Source organism: Drosophila mojavensis, unplaced genomic scaffold (assembly GCF_018153725.1).
Source record: "Drosophila mojavensis isolate 15081-1352.22 unplaced genomic scaffold, ASM1815372v1 contig_74, whole genome shotgun sequence".
In the NCBI taxonomy this organism is placed as follows: Eukaryota; Metazoa; Arthropoda; class Insecta; order Diptera; family Drosophilidae; genus Drosophila; species Drosophila mojavensis.
In genome coordinates this window covers 3,736,851-3,754,372 of record NW_025318899.1, presented here as the reverse complement: position 1 = coordinate 3,754,372, position 17,522 = coordinate 3,736,851, and the positions used below count along the sequence as shown (strand labels likewise).

At 35.7% G+C, this 17,522-nt stretch overlaps 2 protein-coding genes across 12 annotated transcripts in view; one reads left to right on the top strand and one right to left on the bottom strand.

The window, feature by feature from the left end:
• LOC6581345 (tyrosine-protein kinase Src64B) overlaps positions 1-1,085 on the top strand; it is a 34,725-nt gene extending 33,640 nt beyond the window's left edge. For both annotated transcript variants that reach the window (XM_002007044.4, XM_015161777.3), the window contains 2 exons: positions 31-338; positions 403-1,085. In XM_002007044.4, coding sequence (XP_002007080.1) covers positions 31-338; positions 403-1,017 — 923 coding nt within the window. In that variant the 3' untranslated portion in view covers positions 1,018-1,085. The remainder of the gene's footprint in view (positions 1-30; positions 339-402) is intronic.
• Positions 1,086-4,944: 3,859 nt separating this feature from the next.
• LOC6581344 (band 7 protein AGAP004871) overlaps positions 4,945-17,522 on the bottom strand; it is a 42,551-nt gene continuing 29,973 nt past the window's right edge. For 9 of the 10 annotated variants that reach the window (XM_044009531.1, XM_044009532.1, XM_044009535.1 and 6 more), the window contains 6 exons: positions 16,919-16,991; positions 16,558-16,640; positions 9,653-9,856; positions 8,309-8,364; positions 6,902-7,082; positions 4,945-6,703 (listed from right to left, as the gene is read on the bottom strand). In XM_044009531.1, coding sequence (XP_043865466.1) covers positions 6,407-6,703; positions 6,902-7,082; positions 8,309-8,364; positions 9,653-9,856; positions 16,558-16,640; positions 16,919-16,991 — 894 coding nt within the window. In that variant the 3' untranslated portion in view covers positions 4,945-6,406. Of the gene's footprint in view, positions 6,704-6,901; positions 7,083-8,308; positions 8,365-9,652; positions 9,857-15,780; positions 16,230-16,557; positions 16,641-16,918; positions 16,992-17,522 lie in introns of those variants that run through there. The other variant, XM_032731917.2, reaches the window with a different exon arrangement.

The following is a 17,522-nucleotide window of genomic DNA, read 5'->3' as shown; positions in this document are numbered from 1 at the left end:
TTGTTGTTGTTGTTTGTTTCTGTTTTGCAGAAAACGCTTTGGGTCTGTGCCACATTTTGTCGCGTCCCTGCCCCAAGCCACAGCCACAGATGTGGGATCTGGGACCGGAGCTGCGCGACAAATATGAAATACCACGCTCGGAGATCCAGCTGATACGCAAGCTGGGCCGCGGCAACTTTGGTGAAGTCTTCTATGGCAAGTGGCGCAACAGCATCGATGTGGCCGTTAAAACACTGCGCGAGGGCACAATGTCCACAGCTGCATTCCTGCAGGAGGCGGCCATAATGAAAAAGTTTCGACACAATCGACTGGTGGCTCTCTATGCCGTCTGCTCACAGGTTAACTGAATGCTTCTTTAATCTTAAATTCAACCTAATCTCTAATCGCATTCCCATTTGTCAGGAGGAGCCCATTTACATAGTGCAGGAGTACATGTCGAATGGCAGCCTGTTGGACTTTCTGCGCGAGGGCGAGGGTCGCTATTTGCATTTCGAGGATCTCATCTATATTGCCACCCAGGTGGCCAGCGGCATGGAGTATCTGGAGTCCAAGCTGCTCATCCATCGCGATCTGGCGGCACGCAATGTGCTCATCGGCGAGAATAATGTGGCAAAGATTTGTGATTTTGGCCTGGCGCGCGTCATAGCCGACGATGAATACTGCCCCAAGCAGGGCTCACGTTTCCCCGTCAAATGGACAGCGCCCGAGGCGATTATCTATGGCAAGTTCAGCATCAAGTCGGACGTCTGGTCGTATGGCATATTGTTGATGGAGCTGTTCACGTACGGACAGGTGCCCTATCCGGGCATGCACAGTAGAGAGGTGATCGAGAATATTGAGCGCGGCTTCCGTATGCCAAAGCCAACCGCACACTATTTCCCCGATAATATCTATCATCTGTTGCTGCAATGCTGGGACGCGGTGCCCGAGAAGCGGCCAACGTTCGAGTTCTTGAATCATTATTTCGAATCGTTTTCGGTAACATCCGAGGTGCCGTATCGGGAGGTGCAGGATTAAGCAGCAACAGTCACATCACACACACACACCCACACATCTATAAATATATATATATTAAACGTTATTCATATATATATAACGTAAAACACATTTATACATATTTACTATAATTCTTAAGACTTTTAAAAACAATGGCAAGGCATTAACAACAACTGCAACACATATAAAATTATTCTATATATATATGTATATGTATATGTGTATAAGCGTACATACATATATGTATATGTATATGCAAATGAAATATTTTATATTTTACACGCGGAAGAAAACTATTTTATAATTTATATACCTACTTGTATGTACTATTGAATTAGCAAGTATTTAACTAGTTTTGTAAGCTAACCAAAAAGAGAATAAGAAAATAAAATGCGAAGAAGATAAAGAAACCCCTAAACAAAAGCAAACCTAAAACAAAAAATATGGCAAAAACCAATTTAAAAACTTTTCTAATTCAAATTTACAAAAAAAAGAAAAAAAAAGGAAAGAAAAAGAAAACAAATTTCAGTGCTTCGTTTCTACTCTAAAATTGTTTAATGCTGAACTAATTTAGTTTTTCCTCTTGATATACAAAACTTGAAGTATTATTTAACACAATCAATTAAAATATTAAAAAAAAAAAAAAAGCAAAGAAACATTGTAGTTGATATAGTTAATTTATAATGTTGGCATTTAACTTGATATAGCGAGTCCGACCAGCTACTTCCAAGTATCATCATTTACTTTTTAAATGCTGAGGCTAAAAAAAAAATGAAATAAAAATTAACCTATAAAAATTATAAAAATTTAAATTTTAATACTTTTTTGTTGTTGTTTTTGTTTTGAATTTTCTTTTTAATATTAAGTTGATGCCAAAATTATGAGAAACTTTCTTTTGTATACTTAAGCACTGTCCAAAAAAATATATACACAAAAAAATATATATATATTTAGATCGATCTATATATGTATATATTCTTATAGCCTTATAGCTCACATTTAGTTCCTCTCCTCTATATGTTTGTGCTCTAAACAGAAACGAAACCAAGTCAAAAAGCCATATAAACTGAAGTCTCCAGGGTTTCAAATGGATAAATGATATATATATATACCTAGCTATATCACATATGATCAATCAGAACTCTTATCACAACAATTACTATATATAAACAATCACACACACACACATCTATCTATATTATATACATAATTTATTGCTTTCAATTATTATTTTTGTTATAGTTTTTAAGTTCTTAATGTTTCAATTTATGTGTTTTGTAGCATAAAACCAAAGTTTAGCATTTCGTAATATAAAAAATAAAGAAGAGAAATAAGTATATATATATATATCTATATATGTATATGTAAAGAACAAGAACATTTATGCATTTCACACACACACACACATAGAGTATTCTCTAAGGCAGCTTAAATGAATCATTGTATGAAACTGCATTCAACGTAAATTTAACTTTAAATATATTTGTTATGATTAAAAAATATAAAAACAAAAAGAAGAAATGATAAGCAACAGTGAAATTGTTTAGCGTAGTTGATGAATTTTTGTATATATATATATATATAAATATATATTTACTTGACATAATGTGTAGCAATAAACGAAATTGAATTGAATTAATATAAATATAATAATAATAATAAATAAAAAACAAATATAGCAACAAGTAAACAATAAGCAGCAACAACAACTAACGGTTCAGGTGGCAGCAACAACAACAACAACAGCAACAAGAACAATTTTTATACAATCAAATGGATAGATTTCTAAAATTTTCCACTCTTACGCCTTTTTTAGTGGGCGTGCCGCCAATAGCCGTCCCGTTTGTTGCTCAAGCAAAAAGTAAAAATCATTGAAAAAAAAAAGAAAAACTAAACACTGTCATATGTTTAATTATAGACACTATAAAAAAAAAATAAATAAATAAATAGAGATATTTGCATAAAACTTACAAAAAAAAAAATATACAAAAAACAAGAACTCGAGTATGGAACTCTGCTATAATAATGCAAACTGAATTTAGCTGGTGTATAACGAAAAATGCATTCAAATAAATCAATAAATGAACAAAATATGTAATAAAAAAGAAAAAAAATGTTTTTTAATCCTTAGAAATACGAATGTCGTAATTTTCGCGAATTCATATACTTACGATCTAGGCTTGCTGCGGTTTGTGGCTTTGCTAATTGAATTCAAATATTTGGTTCGAGTCTCGGCTAAATGCAAGACGGGCATCCAATTATTTAACCTGTAAAATTGACTATATTTACTTTGTTGATGCTTACTTTCACTTTCATTTAAAATTTATTTTAATTAATTAATTTAATAAAAATTTTTATTGCAACACATCTAATGTATTATATATTTTTCGATATCGTAACACCCTTACGATTTGAAGTCTGAAGCTGGCTGACCAAAACGCTGAATTGAATTATCGGGTTGTGTCTTAGCTAACGCTCTTAAAATCCTTTTCTAACGTACCAAATCATTCTGTTGTTAGTTTGCCACTTTGCTTCATTCGGATTTATTTCGCTCTTTTCCTGTTGGAATGTGGAAATTGCGATCGCTATTATAAATTATTTGGAAATCGTTTGCCTTTGGCTGCTGTCGGGTCGTCGGAGCAGCTGCATTTTTATTTCGAATATTAATATTCTCTTGTGCTGTTCTGAAATATGAAATATGTTAGTGTGAGTGCCAGTTCTTGTTTTAATTAGCACATTTGTATATTATAAATAAATGAACTATAGGCGCTTCAGCATAACATGTTAAGCATGCTGGCCGGAAAATAAAAAGTGAATAAAATAGTTCGTCAAGCTGCCGCAGTAAGTCAACATAAATACAAATATGCTACATATTAGATTTATTTCTTCTTAAATACTCTTATAATTGCTAGGGTGCATTTTTATTAAAAGCGCAATTAATTTTTGTTATATTCTTCATTTTTTCGTTTTCTGTTTCTCCTGTTCCTTGCACTGCACTTATCAGATCGCCTTCTTTCCTGTGAGCGACAATTTGTGTTTGGCATGCAGGGAGAAAAAGAGACAGATAGTGTGAGCAAATGGCAAGCATACATTTCAGTGGCTTCCATTTTTTCGGTTCCTTTTGGAGTAACGTAAATTGCACTTAAGATGAGTGGAAGCTGCTGAACGCAGATTGGAAGTGCGTATATGTAACATTTCTCTTAAAGTGCAGACATAACATTTTTTTATGCTCTTAAAAGCAATTTACGAACTTTCTTCGCTGCAAAAAAAAAAAAAAAAAATGTAGGATTAAAACGAGTTTGATTTTTGTGTTTTTCGCTTTTTTGTATGCCAAAAAAGTTGCTTTATTTTTGTTATTGTACGTTTCTCATTTGAATATAGGTATATATACATATGTGTATATATATATGTATGTATAAGTAATAATGAAATCGTTTCGTTTTTAAAAATTGTTCAAAGGCAAAAATGTACATAATTAATATATATACTCGTATGTTTTATGTAATTGATTATTGTTATTTATATATATATAGAATTCATTTGCTAATTGTTGAATGAAGTGCGCGAAAAAGTAAACTCTGAGTGTGTGAAAGGCTAATGAACTGCTAATGCATTTCTAATGCAACGATCTGAATTGGAATGAAGACTAAGCAAATGTATTCTAAGCAATTGTAATTTGAATTTGAATTTGAATTTCGATTTGGATAAACCCTACTATAATAACTATATCGACGTAACTGGCCAACGTATGATTAGAATGTTTGTATGTTTGCACTATTTATTTATATATATATATGTAATATACATATGTATATATTCGTATTGTATGTTCTAATAGGTTCTAAAAAACAGTTCTGTTTTGGTTTATCGATTTGTGAGTATTGTATGTACAATAAATTCGTATTACATTTATTTATTGTATATGAGAACGTTCTTTGTTTTGTATTGGCTTTTCATTGGGTCTATATATGTATGTAGTATATATATATATTCATATACATATATCGTACTTATAAGGCAGCTGTTGAAAGTGAATTCCGTTCAACTGGCTGCTGACTGTCAAATCAGATGAACTCTGTAAACAAGTATATATTTGTATATACATATACGCCAGTAGATCGATTATATATATGTAGTATTCCTTGTCTCTATGGCCATATAGTTACATAATCTTAGTTTTCCTTTCGATTTGCTGCGCTAACGAGCTGTACAAATTGTTCTATCACAATTGGCACACACAGCTATAGAGCAATTTGTAAATGCAATACGAGTATGTATACTATATATATATATATATATATCAGTATATATATCAGAAATTTACCTAATGCATTCATTTTATTAACATCGCTTATCGTCTAAACATTTACAAAAACACAAAAACCTCACTAATATATAGATGTGCCTCGAAAACTATTCAAAAACTCTTGTCAATAAACTAGATTTGACGAAAATTCAAAACCAAACCAACCATTTTTGAGTATTTCAAAATGTATTAGTATCGGATTACTAATCCATTTTAATATTCTCAAAACTGGTTGGTTTTAGAATTTTCACTAGCTCTGTTGACATTCTTGGGGCAATTAGGTATTGTACCTAGATCTGTTATATATGTATATCATTATATACGAATGCATACGAATCGCACTTCTTGGTGTCTAGAACTAAATTGTTTTTTTTGTTTGTAATTTTTGATTCTATACTGAATCGTTGTATGCAGTACTTTTGTTTTGTCTGTGTGTGTGGGTGTGTGTGTGTGTGGAATGCGCTGCACTTACACTTAACACAGGGTGTACATATTCAAAGGTAATGCTGCTAACATTCTGTTAAGGCTATGTTAATTAACATGGCAGTGGCGCACTTTACAAGTTTTTCTACATATTTAATGCTCGTTCGTGATGTACTATATAGGAGAGTATTCTTGCTGGAGAATATGTATCTTGATCTAGAATAGGTTTGTATATGATAACATGTGTTAAGTTTATATAAGGTATGCACCTGAGAGCATAGCAAATCGGTTAAGAAAATATCTTTCAGCACTTACTAGTTTTTTTACTCCTCATACGCTTTTCGTAGCTTTCTTGTTTTTTTGGTCTATGCTAATCTTTTCAGTTTGCTTGACTTTGTTCTCATATGTTTCATTTAAGTCTGTTGATTGTTTTTGCTACTCTATACATTGTCTTAAAGGCTTGTGGTCCACGCCCTCTGGGGCATACCTCATCTGAACTTTGCAACATTTCTCTATAAATTGGACTCTATTCTGGTATTTTCTATATCTTATTTCATGAACGAGCATCATGCAGTCGGCTACAACCAACTGCAACTGTCTCACCTATATACTTTCTGTTTTCACACAGCGCATTCGAAATTCGGCCAAGCCGAAACTTTAATTATGTCTCGCAATTCTCATTTACATAGCTGATGAAATTTGCTGATATTGTTGTTGTTGTTGTTGTTGCGGCTGTTGTTGCTGCGGCGGCGGCGACATCAGTTGCTGCTGTGCTTGCTGCTGCTGCTGCTGTTGGACATATTGCTGCTGCTGCATGATTCCCTGATGCTGTTGCGCCTGCTGCTGCTGGGCAGCAACTGCTGCAGCCGCATTCTGTTGCGTGGTTGCCTCCGAAGTCTTCAGGAAATATGTTATCAAATCGATGGGCAGCGGGAATACAATCGTTGAGTTCTTCTCCGCGGATATGGTATTGAGTGTCTGCGGCAATAAAAAATGTATGTGTGTGTGTATATGATTTATATATACATTAAGCCACATAAAACAAAATAAAATAAATACAAAGAAAATTTATGTATGTTCACAGACTTTGCTGGTATATATCAGTTTATATCTATGTATATATGTATATTAATATAAAAATATGAGTATATGAGCATATTGGTTGACCACGCCTACCTGCAGATAGCGCAGCTGCAGCGCTGCCGGCGAATCGCCAATCACCTCGGATGCCTCACGCAGCGCTCTCGATGCTTTCTGCTCGCCCTCGGCGGCAATAACTTTGGCCCGTGCCTCACGTGCTGCCTCAGCCTCGGCGGCCATGGCTCGTTGCAACTGGACGGGCAAACGCACATCCTTGCTGTGGTTTGTCCAGGAGAGAAGAAGAGTTTACTATTAGCCATGTTGCAAGCACTTAGCCCAGCCGGGCAACGTGCTCGTGTTAGCTGTAAACTAGAAAGCAACGCCAACGAATTCCCCGAACTGCAAAGTTTCAATGCCATTTGAGCTCTCAGTTGAGTGGGTCGAACAGTAAAGGTCATTAGGATGCTTGTACGTTGTTTAGCCCAGCATCTGTGTGATTGATGTGAGACGAAATGTTGTGGAGCAATGGAAATTTGATGCGCGCTCAATGAAGGAAATCTTGTGCGAAGAAAATTGCGTGGAAATTTAACATGCTTTTTGTTGTGTGGCTAGTATTTTGATGAACTGCGCAACAAATACTTCAAATGTATTGAAGCTGAATCAAGAGAATCTACATTTATCCATTTCCCAGAAATATTTGCTCACAACATATTTCAACTTCAAGACCAACAAGAAAGGGATCAGCAAATTGAGTTCTTATATACATACGTATGAGCCTTAAGGGTATATCAACTTTGACTATGAGAGCATAGGCTTCTATTCTTCTATCCACAACGACAACAACCACAACATTTTGGCCATCAAATGTTGACCATATTTTATTGGAGATGACAACAAAAATTTATCGGCTGATTAATTTCATAAAAATATTTCTTGCGGATGCGTAAAGCTGACGTCGAAGACTGTCATAAAGAAAATGTAACAGAATTTTCATAGAGAGCCGCACGCACAAAAGAGCCACAAAAAAAAAAAAAAAGACAACACGGGCCAATGGCCAGCAGCAACAACAAAGAATATTTTACGTTGTTTTGGCCATTGCAGCTGCTAAAACATCACCACAAACTGTTGTTGTTGTTGCTGTTGCTGTTGCTGTTGCTGCTAGCCATTTTGTTGGTCATGTGTTTGACAAGCTGTCAGCTGGCCAGACCTTGAAGCCTGGAACAGCGGGCGCATCCACTTGTCCCACAGCGCGCTTAATAATAAATTATGACAGCCGACAAAGGCCAATACACACGCCTACACTGTAATAAAAAAAATTTAGAGAGAGAGAGAGGGAGCGAGGGTGCGAGAGAGGTAGAAGGCACGCAACCCAACCTACATTTTTGACATAGAAACCTGTGTAAAGGGTGTGCGACTGTTTGGGTGTGTATGTGTGTGCGAGTGTGAGTGTGTGTATGTGTGTGTGTGTGTGTGTGTGTGTGACAGAAAAGTTGCACTACTTACATTTCAACACGTTCAACTTTGATGCCCCAAGCATCGGTCGCTTCGTCGAGCTGAACCTGTTTATGATTTGGCCCACATAGCATAGCCAGGTGTGTGTGCATATGTATGTGTGTGCATGTGTGTGTGTGTCGAAATTGTAATATGTGTTTGAGTGTGTGTTTGAAAATAGCAGTAGAAAAACACATTAGTTTTTGTTTACACACACGTTTTTTTTTTTTTTTTTTTTTTTCATGCTGTTAACTGTGATGCTTTTCACATTTTTCTTTCTGTCGCTCGTATTTGGGGAGTTTTTTTTTGGTTTGGTTTGGTTTGGTTTTGCTTCTTTTTGTTTGCACATTGTTTTTGTGGGTCGTTGCAGCATCCTTGAAACCGTTAAACTGAATGGAAGGAAAGAAAACTGCAGCACTTGCTGCTGGCACAAGCGACGCGTTTGCCAACTTGGCCAGCTCGCCCGACTTGGCATTCTAGCCATGTTCGACGTGAGTTTTCAGCCTGATTTTGAACTATTTTTCATATGGCCATAAAACGGCAAAATAAATAAATAAGCAGCAGCTGAAATTGGAGTCGTGGCTGAAAAGCATCTAGCTAAAAGCTAGAAATTCATGGATTTTGGTTTAAACTGCCGCAGCAACTGTCCAGATATGCTGCAGTGAGGCAACACTGAGCGAAAACTGGGGGTGTTTTGCTAAACAACATTTAGCCGCTAAAGGGAAAAAAATATTAAATAAATTTCTGGTCAAGTATTTTTTAATTGGCTTTTAAAATTATCCTAAATAAAAAAATTTCATAAATTAAATTTAAAAAAAATTCAAGAAAAATTTTTGAAAAAATTATTTCATATTTAATTTAATTTTTTTTTTATTGTTAGCAAAAATTCAACAAAATTCAATTTGCTGCTAAGTGTAAAAGTTCAAGCAACTTGCCTTTAATTTTGCTAAGTGTAGAGCGCCACTTTGGATTTTCTGAACATTTCTGGCCAAGCTTATGACGGCAGATTTCGTGCCTGTCTTTTATTTATATTTTTTGGCAGCTGCTGCAAAACTTGCAATTAGCAATTAATATTTAGTATTCAGTTTGCGTGCAGAACTCTTAAAGTCGCTGAATAATTAGCAGCAGTCGGCAGTTGGCAGTCGGCAGTCAGCCAGCATGCTTTCTGGCAGCTGGCGGATGGTGATGGGGGCGCGGGGGTTGGACAGTTGGCGGTTGGCACAGTGCACATAAGTCAATTACGTGCAAAAAGACAGGGGCCATAAAGGACTTAGGCAGCCTTGCTTGTAACAATTGTGTGCCGGTCGGTGTATATGCGCGTGTCTGTGTCTGTGTGTGTGTGTGTGTGGTACTCACCTGCATGGTGCCGGAAATCGTCATACGCTCGCTGAGTATCTCATGCAAATGCCGAGTTCCCATTGTGTTTCGTAGAGTAGTCTGTGCCAGTAGTCTGGTCGAATGGTGAGCATTCTCCACGTTCGCTATAGAGACGGTCGCATTTGATACGCGATAGTAAACCACTGCATCCACCGAAACCGTAACGCTATCCTTTGTGAGAACCTACAAGATGCAGTGGATTTTTTTTTTTTTTTTTGTTCTATGTTTTCTTTGCTATTTGTTTTATATTGTTTTGGTATTCTTTTTTGCTTGCTAGTTCGTCTCTATTTGCGTGCTGCTTGCGTTTTTCTTATTATTATTATTTTTCTTGTTGCTCTATTGTTGCATTGCTTTTTTTTGTTTGCTTGTTATTCTTTTATTTAGATTATGCATATTATTGTTTGCCAGTGTCAGTGTGCGTGTGTCTATTGGTGAGTGTGTGTGTGTGTGCGCTGATAAGCTGCATATAAGCTAAAGCTTTCATATTTGTATACCCTTGCTGTGGAGTCGTAAGAGTGGACTACATAAATTAGATACATTCGAGTTGGTTTATAGAAGAAGGTTGAAGATATTAAAAGAGCTTTGCATATAGCAATGTGTATATGATATAGAAACGACTTGCTGTGTATCAACTATAGCGTATTTCCAACTTCAACTTCATCCACAAGAGTATCCACACGGCGGCAAAGCCGTTGATAAAAGTTGCTACACACTTTTGCAGCTGTATCTGTGCTTGGCTCGTATCTTGCATCTAAATATGAATAATTTAGTGGCTGCTGCTGCAGCTGCACTTTTGCTTAGAATAGCATAATGCACACGAAATGCACTTGTTTTGGAGCGTCTTCAGCTGGCGCTTGGACGTGAACGTGATTGTGGTATTTGCCTTATTAGAGCTAAGTGCAGAGTGCAAACTTTGACGCCAAACAGAGAGAGAGAGAGAGAGGGACAGAGACAGATAGAGAGAGGGCGAGTGTGAGAGAGACGCTATACAATATGGTCTACAGACAAGCGAAAATCGTGGCTTTTATGTTGATTATTGCCTTGGCTGGTGTGAGTGTATGTGTGTGTTTATATGCTATACATAAAGCCATTTTTCATTGCCCTTTTATTTTTGACTATTGTGTTTCACATTTTAGCTGCTTATGTCAAGCGCTTCACATACAAGAGACAAGATACAAGTTGCTTAGTTTGTGGTTTGTTTTTGTTTGTATTTATTTTCTTTATTTTTATATTGCTTTGTGATATGAGCTCGATAGCGATACGTGGAGCAAACTCAAGAGCTTTGACGTTACAGTGTATAATATATAGGTATGTTTATTGCGCAAAAATCGTATGTATTGATATTGTTATATACATATATATTGATATATGCATATAGTCTAAATATAGTACAGAATTATTTACAACAACAAAAGAGTATGAAATCAAATTATTGCAAATGAAGAGGCAGACAAAACGACGAAATGAACTTAAAAGTACAGGAAAAAAACATTAGGTTGTTAGTACAGCATGTTTATAAATAAGTTATAGGCAAGAGAGGGAGCGAAAGAGAGAGAGAGAGAGGGGGGTAGCAAATAGATAGAGATAACGATATATGTTTTCTTTTGTACATGTTTTTTTTTTTTTTTTTTTTGGTTCCTGCTGCTTACTTACTCGCGTCTTCTATCTTCTCTTTACTTACTTACAACCTTCTATCTCACTCGTCCGCTATCGGAATTCTCGTATTTTGTTGACCTGCCCAGGAGGCAAGAAAAGAAAAAACATGAGCTGAGCGCTTATACCCCGAAAACTCGAAACTCAAACAGTTTGAGAAAGCCCATCAAAACTATTTGCACCAAAAGGCAAAAGTTTTCTACGCCTTCTTCTTCTTCTTTTTTTGCGCTCTCCCAAGTTGAGATTTTTACGACCTGGCTACATTTCGGGGCGGTTACACTTGGGCATTATGGGGGACGGGTGGGCGTGGCGTGTCGTGTCTAGACCGCTTTTTATTGTACACTCTGGGCCGGGTGTCAATGTTGTTTAGCATCATTCGGTGGCTGCTGCTCAAGTATTTTTATGCGCTTGCCACACAAATGCAAAAAATAAGGAAAAACATTTTGATTTTTCCATATTAGCATAAAAATCAACTGAAAATCAATTGAAAATGAGTGAAGTCCTTTCGCATACTTAATTGAATTGAATGCGCTCAACTGTGCGTATACTTAATTATAGTGAAATGATTTAATATGGTCCACTTTGCGTATACTTAATTCTAATTCGCTTTCTCACTTGACCCGCTTAGAGAGTGGACTAAACAAATAGAAAAGAAAAACTCTACAATTTTAGCCATTTGCAGCTTTATTTAACTTTAGCTCGGTTAACTGTTCTGGCCACCAACTTTTTGGCCACTTGCTTAAGTTATTTATCGTTCGCTTAAGTTCTTAAATGTGAGTGTTTAGAAATGCTGAAATTTATTCTGCATAGTCTGTCTATGTAGTTCGCTCTAAATCAATTTTTGTCGAGAACAAAGGCTTACAATTCGAACAATAGACGAGAGATAGTGTGAGTGTGTGTATGTGTGTGTGTGTGAGTGAGGGTGAAATAAATTGGCTGTAAATTGTTGAAATGGCGCAGGTATCTATGTGTGAATTGTGTGTGTATGTGTGTGCATGGCATATCTATAGAGTATAAATGAGAGAGAACAATGGAACGAACATGAACTGAACAATAGATAAATTATAAATTTGTAATTAATATAATTTCATGGAATTTAATTAATTTGAAACAAATGGATTTTTAACAATTTTCATACATATTTGTTTATACACTGTAACAGCTAAACTAATGAGTTTTGTTTGTCATATATATATATAACTGTATAATTGATAATTTATTACAATTTGCACAGCGTTTAGCTAGAAATTTCTGTTATTTTTATTTGTATTTATATTTCTCTTATTTTTCATCCAAATGTAAATCATATTTCAACTGAAAAACATAGCTAAAACCGGATGCATATAGCTGACTATGACTGAGTAGGCTAAGGGTAGACAGGGGGCGAGGCATATACGGTGAGTGAAATAGAGACAGAGAGAGAGAGAGAGAGATAGCAATAGTGTGGAACTAGAGAGAGTAGCGGGAATTGAATTAAAGATGCGATTTAATGCATTTTCCATTTAGCTTTCCTTGGTGTTACGAAAACACCGATGTTGCTTGGTACTATATATATTTATATAAATATATGCATATTTCTATGTATAGAGATACATTTACTAGTTTCTAGTGTTGACTGAGCTAAAGCTATTTGTTTTACAGTTACGTTGGGCGAGCGGGCGGCGGCATTTTGCTCTTCTTTGATTTTCATGCGTGCGAAATTTGTTTTTGTTTTTGTTTTTCTTGTTGCTGCGATTTTGCTTTTGCTCTTTTTGTATTTTTCTTTTTTAGTATTTATAAATTTGTTGTTGGAGTGTCACCCACATTTAAACAGCCTAAACCACGCAAAACACACATAGATGAACTCGACATGGATTGCTTGCTTGTTATACATATATATATACATCACATATATATATAATTGTATTTGTCGGCATATCTGACTATATATATATACACAATATATATTTGGATAAATATATATAGTTATACACATATATATATATATATGCATGATCTCTTTTATTGTTGGGGTGCGTACGTTTGTTTTAGCGTCCTTCGCTAGTGCTCAAACAGAACAAATGTTAACGGTTATTTAGTTAGTTTGGTAAAGTACAATCAATATACGAATATATTTCATAAATTTGTCGGAAACTATAAAGCATGTATATACGATCATGTATGTGTGAGTACGTATGTATATGTATATATATGTATGTGTGTGTGTGTGATTGTTTGTGTGAACTAAACTAAAACTGTACAATAAATGAAAACAACAAATGTTGGATATTCCATTATCGAATGATTTGTACTTGGACTTAATTTCAGAACCAACAATATGTATATGTATGTATGTATGTATGTATGTATGTATATGAGTGTGTGTATGTACGAGTTTTAAGAGTTTTTCTTTTTGTTTTTATATTATTTTTGGATTTTTTGGATTTTTTTGTTTTTGTTTTTTTTGTATTTTATTTAAGTTTTTGTTTTGACAGTTAGAAAGCTTTTTAGAATAGACATTTATGGAAATATATATATATTTAGCATGCTCTCAAAAATATTATTCGAACGGAGGGAGAGTGGGGGTATATCAAAAAGTAGGTGCATTTGGTTATATTCGTGTAACTGTTCTTTTTTTTTTTCATAATATATTATTAGTATCTTTTGTTTTTTTCATTGGGGTTTTATTGTTTAGGGTTTTTTATATAACAAAAACAATTGTTTTGCTAAACCAAAACCAACATAGCTCAAAAACAAAATCAGTATATATAGAGAGAGGTATATATAGAGTTATAGAGCGTGGGTAGACAGAGAGAGAGAGAGAGAGACATAGAGAGAAAGAAACAGAGAGAGACAGAGAGAGAGAGGGATTTATTTAGTGCCAAGCAGCTTGTGAGGCTGTTTAGCTTATTTGGTACGAGCGGGCGAGTGAGCAAGACACAGTTAAAATTACACAAAGAGATAGAGAGACAGAGAGAGATAGAGAGTGAGATAGACTGATTTGTTTGTTGTGTGTGCATTCAAGTTCAATGAAATTTCTTTCAGTGTACCGGCTAGCTTTCTGTTTACTACACAAAACCTAAGCTATGTGCGTGTGTGAGTATCTGGAATGTGTATCTGTGTGTGTGTTGCTGTGTGGGTGTGTATATACCCTGTGTTCAGTGAACAAATATTTTCACATACATTTTCATTTTCAGTTTCAATCGAGCGAGCCAATTTTGATTATAAATTTTTGTTCAGTTTCGTTTTTGCTTTCAGCTTTTTGATTTTTGCCACCTTCCCCCATCCCCCACTGGGCCCCGCCCAACCAATTAGTAAACATCATTACTGTGTGTGTCTGTGCAGTAAGGGTGCTGCTCTGTCTGAACACAGAGCATCAGGTTATAAGTTTCAGTTGATATGCTCAGCATTTGCTTAGTTTTTTTATCGATTTTTTTTTGGGGTTTTCTAATTGGCAAAAAAACACAATCAGAGTTATTTTTGTCAACTATGCAAATTGTAATAAAGTTGAAGTTTAAAGACTCTTAAAGACACCGAAAAACGAACGAACCGAAGAGAAAAAGAAGGAATTTAACAGTAAATAATAAATGAATGCGACACGAATATCATTTCGTATGCATTTTTCAGACAACAACAACGACAACAACAACGAGATGGTTAAAAGGAAACGTAAAAATTGGCATTAAAGTTGCAGTTGTGTGAGGCCGCAGTGTCCTTCATGCGTTTTACAAAAAAAAAAAAGGGGATAAAATAACCAAAGACAAAAAATAAAACCGGGTATAAGGATAAAACCCAAAAATGAAAACGATAAAAATATAATGGAAAATTGCAAAAATGTTGGCGAACAGAATGAACAGAAAAATTTGGTAAGAAAATTTAAACCAATACATATATACATATATATGTATTTCTATATATATGTATATGTATATGTAAATAGGGTATATGGAAAAGCTAGTGAAAAGTTGTCGTAAGCATAATTGTGTTTGCTCCAAGTGACGTCATCGTTAAATACGTTTTTGCCTTGCTCTAGTTATTGCGCTTCGTTAAACCTTGCCACGCGCATTATGATATTAAAAGCCAATAAATAATGAGGCGGGCAAATGCATAGAAATAGAAATGAAAATCAAATAAAATGGAACACGCATATGTTTTGCATGTGTGTGAATGTGTGTGAATGTGTGTGTATGTGTGTGTGTTGTGCGTGTCTGTGTGTGTGTGTGTGTGTTGTGGGATAGTGCATAACCAATGACAATTATGATAACAACTAAATTGGCAACATTAAAAACGACAACGATTACCATATATGTAAATAGCATTTAAAGCATACAACAAATACAACTATCAACAACAACAACATCAAGAATATTAGAGTGTGAAAATGTGTGTGTGTGTGTGACCGCAAACAAAATGCAAAAAGAAAAGTGAGCAATAGCAACTAAAGTGCAGCTGCGGCTGCTGCTATTGCTGCTGTTGCTGTTGCTGTTGCTGCTTCCTCCTGTTAGTTGTGTGGTGTGTGTGTGTGTGTGTGTGGCTTAGGAAAGTATCTTAGCTGTTTGTGAAAAGTTAAAGACAGAAAGAAGGAAAGCGGAGTAGAGAGAGAGAGAGGGAGAGCTGGAAGGAAACACAGTTACGCAGGAAAACGTAAAGGAAAAAAACGACAAGAAGAAAGAAAAGCAACTGAAATGAAAACCAAAGTAAACAGCATGACATGCGATAACAAGAAGAAGAAGAAGAACAACAATAACAAGAGCAACAACACATGGAAAGGAAAATACATACACAGCTATGCAAAAGGAAACGAAACGAAAGCAAAGAAAAGAAAACGTTGCGTATGCGTAATTTACGCTCCAGTTGCGTATGCTGCATATGTGTGTGTGTGTGTGTGCCTTGTCATATGAGCAACGTCTAACAGTAATTGTAGCTGTGTAGTGTGTGCGTGTGTGTGTGTGTTTAGTTGGGGGCCAAAAACAAATCAAAATTTTTGGTAAACAAATTGTGTGGCAAAAGCTAAAAGTTTTTCGTTTTTAAAGTATTTCACTTGTTTTTCTTTTTTTTTTTTTTAGTTGGCAGCGTTTAAATGGTCAGCTGTGTAGGTGTTGGTGAATATATGTATGTGTGTGCTGATTTGTATGTGTGTGTGTCTGAGAGAGTATATCAACAACAACAACAACACATAGAGAAAAGTTGTTGCTGCTGCCAAAAAAAAAAAAAAAAAAAAAGAATAGAAAAGAAAATAGCAACGGACTTACCTCCTGTGGGGGCACATCGTAGGTGCGAGTACGTAAATCGACGCGTGCATACGAATCAATGCAGGGCAATATGAAGAAAATGCCTGCAAAGTAGAATAGAGAGAAAAGGGGGGAGAAAGGAAGAGAGAAAGAGACAATGCATTATAGGGCATTTAAACAGTTTTGCAAGTCATAATCTACAGCTGGGCAGCGTAGAGCGTTGAAAGTGACAGCCACTCCAGCGGTGTGGCCCCCAAAAATAAAAACAAGTTGACGCTAATTTGGAGCAAGTGCAGCTATTAACACAAATTCACGACGCCAGCGACACTTCAATTTGCATAGCTGCAGCCCCAGGCGCTCCCAGCCTCCCCACTTCACTCACCTGGACCCTTGGCGCCGCCCTGCATGAGTCGACCCAGGCGAAAGATAACCGCGCGCTCGTATTCCTGCACCACCTGTAAAAAAAAAGAGAGATTGAGCGAGAAAAGGAAAGAGAGTGAGAGAGAGAGAGAGAGAGAGAGAGAGAGGGGGGCAACGAAACGTGAGTAAAATGTGCAAAATGAAATTGAAAACTCGGCAAGCAACGGCCATGAGCTGCAATTTCTTAGGGAATTTTATTCTTTAGCCTGCAGCTGCAGCACTTTTTTTTTTTTTTATTTTTTTTTTTAATAATGATTTATCTGCATAGCTCAGCTGGCATTTCATGCGTAATAAAGTATTATGCATTACTAACTAGCTATTATCCATCTTTGTCTGAGTAAATTCCTCTTCATTTTGTGTTATCTATCACTTTGCACACTTTTTCCTTTATTCCTATTTAAATGCATTTTTAAGCTTCGTTTTAACTAATTGCCAGAGTTTTCTCGACAAAAAATGGCTGAACATAAATTAAATCAGTCAGACGATAAGCTGAGCTAAAATTATCTTGGCACTTGCAATCGATAATAAAAACATGAGCTTATACCAAGATTTTCCATGTTTCCATT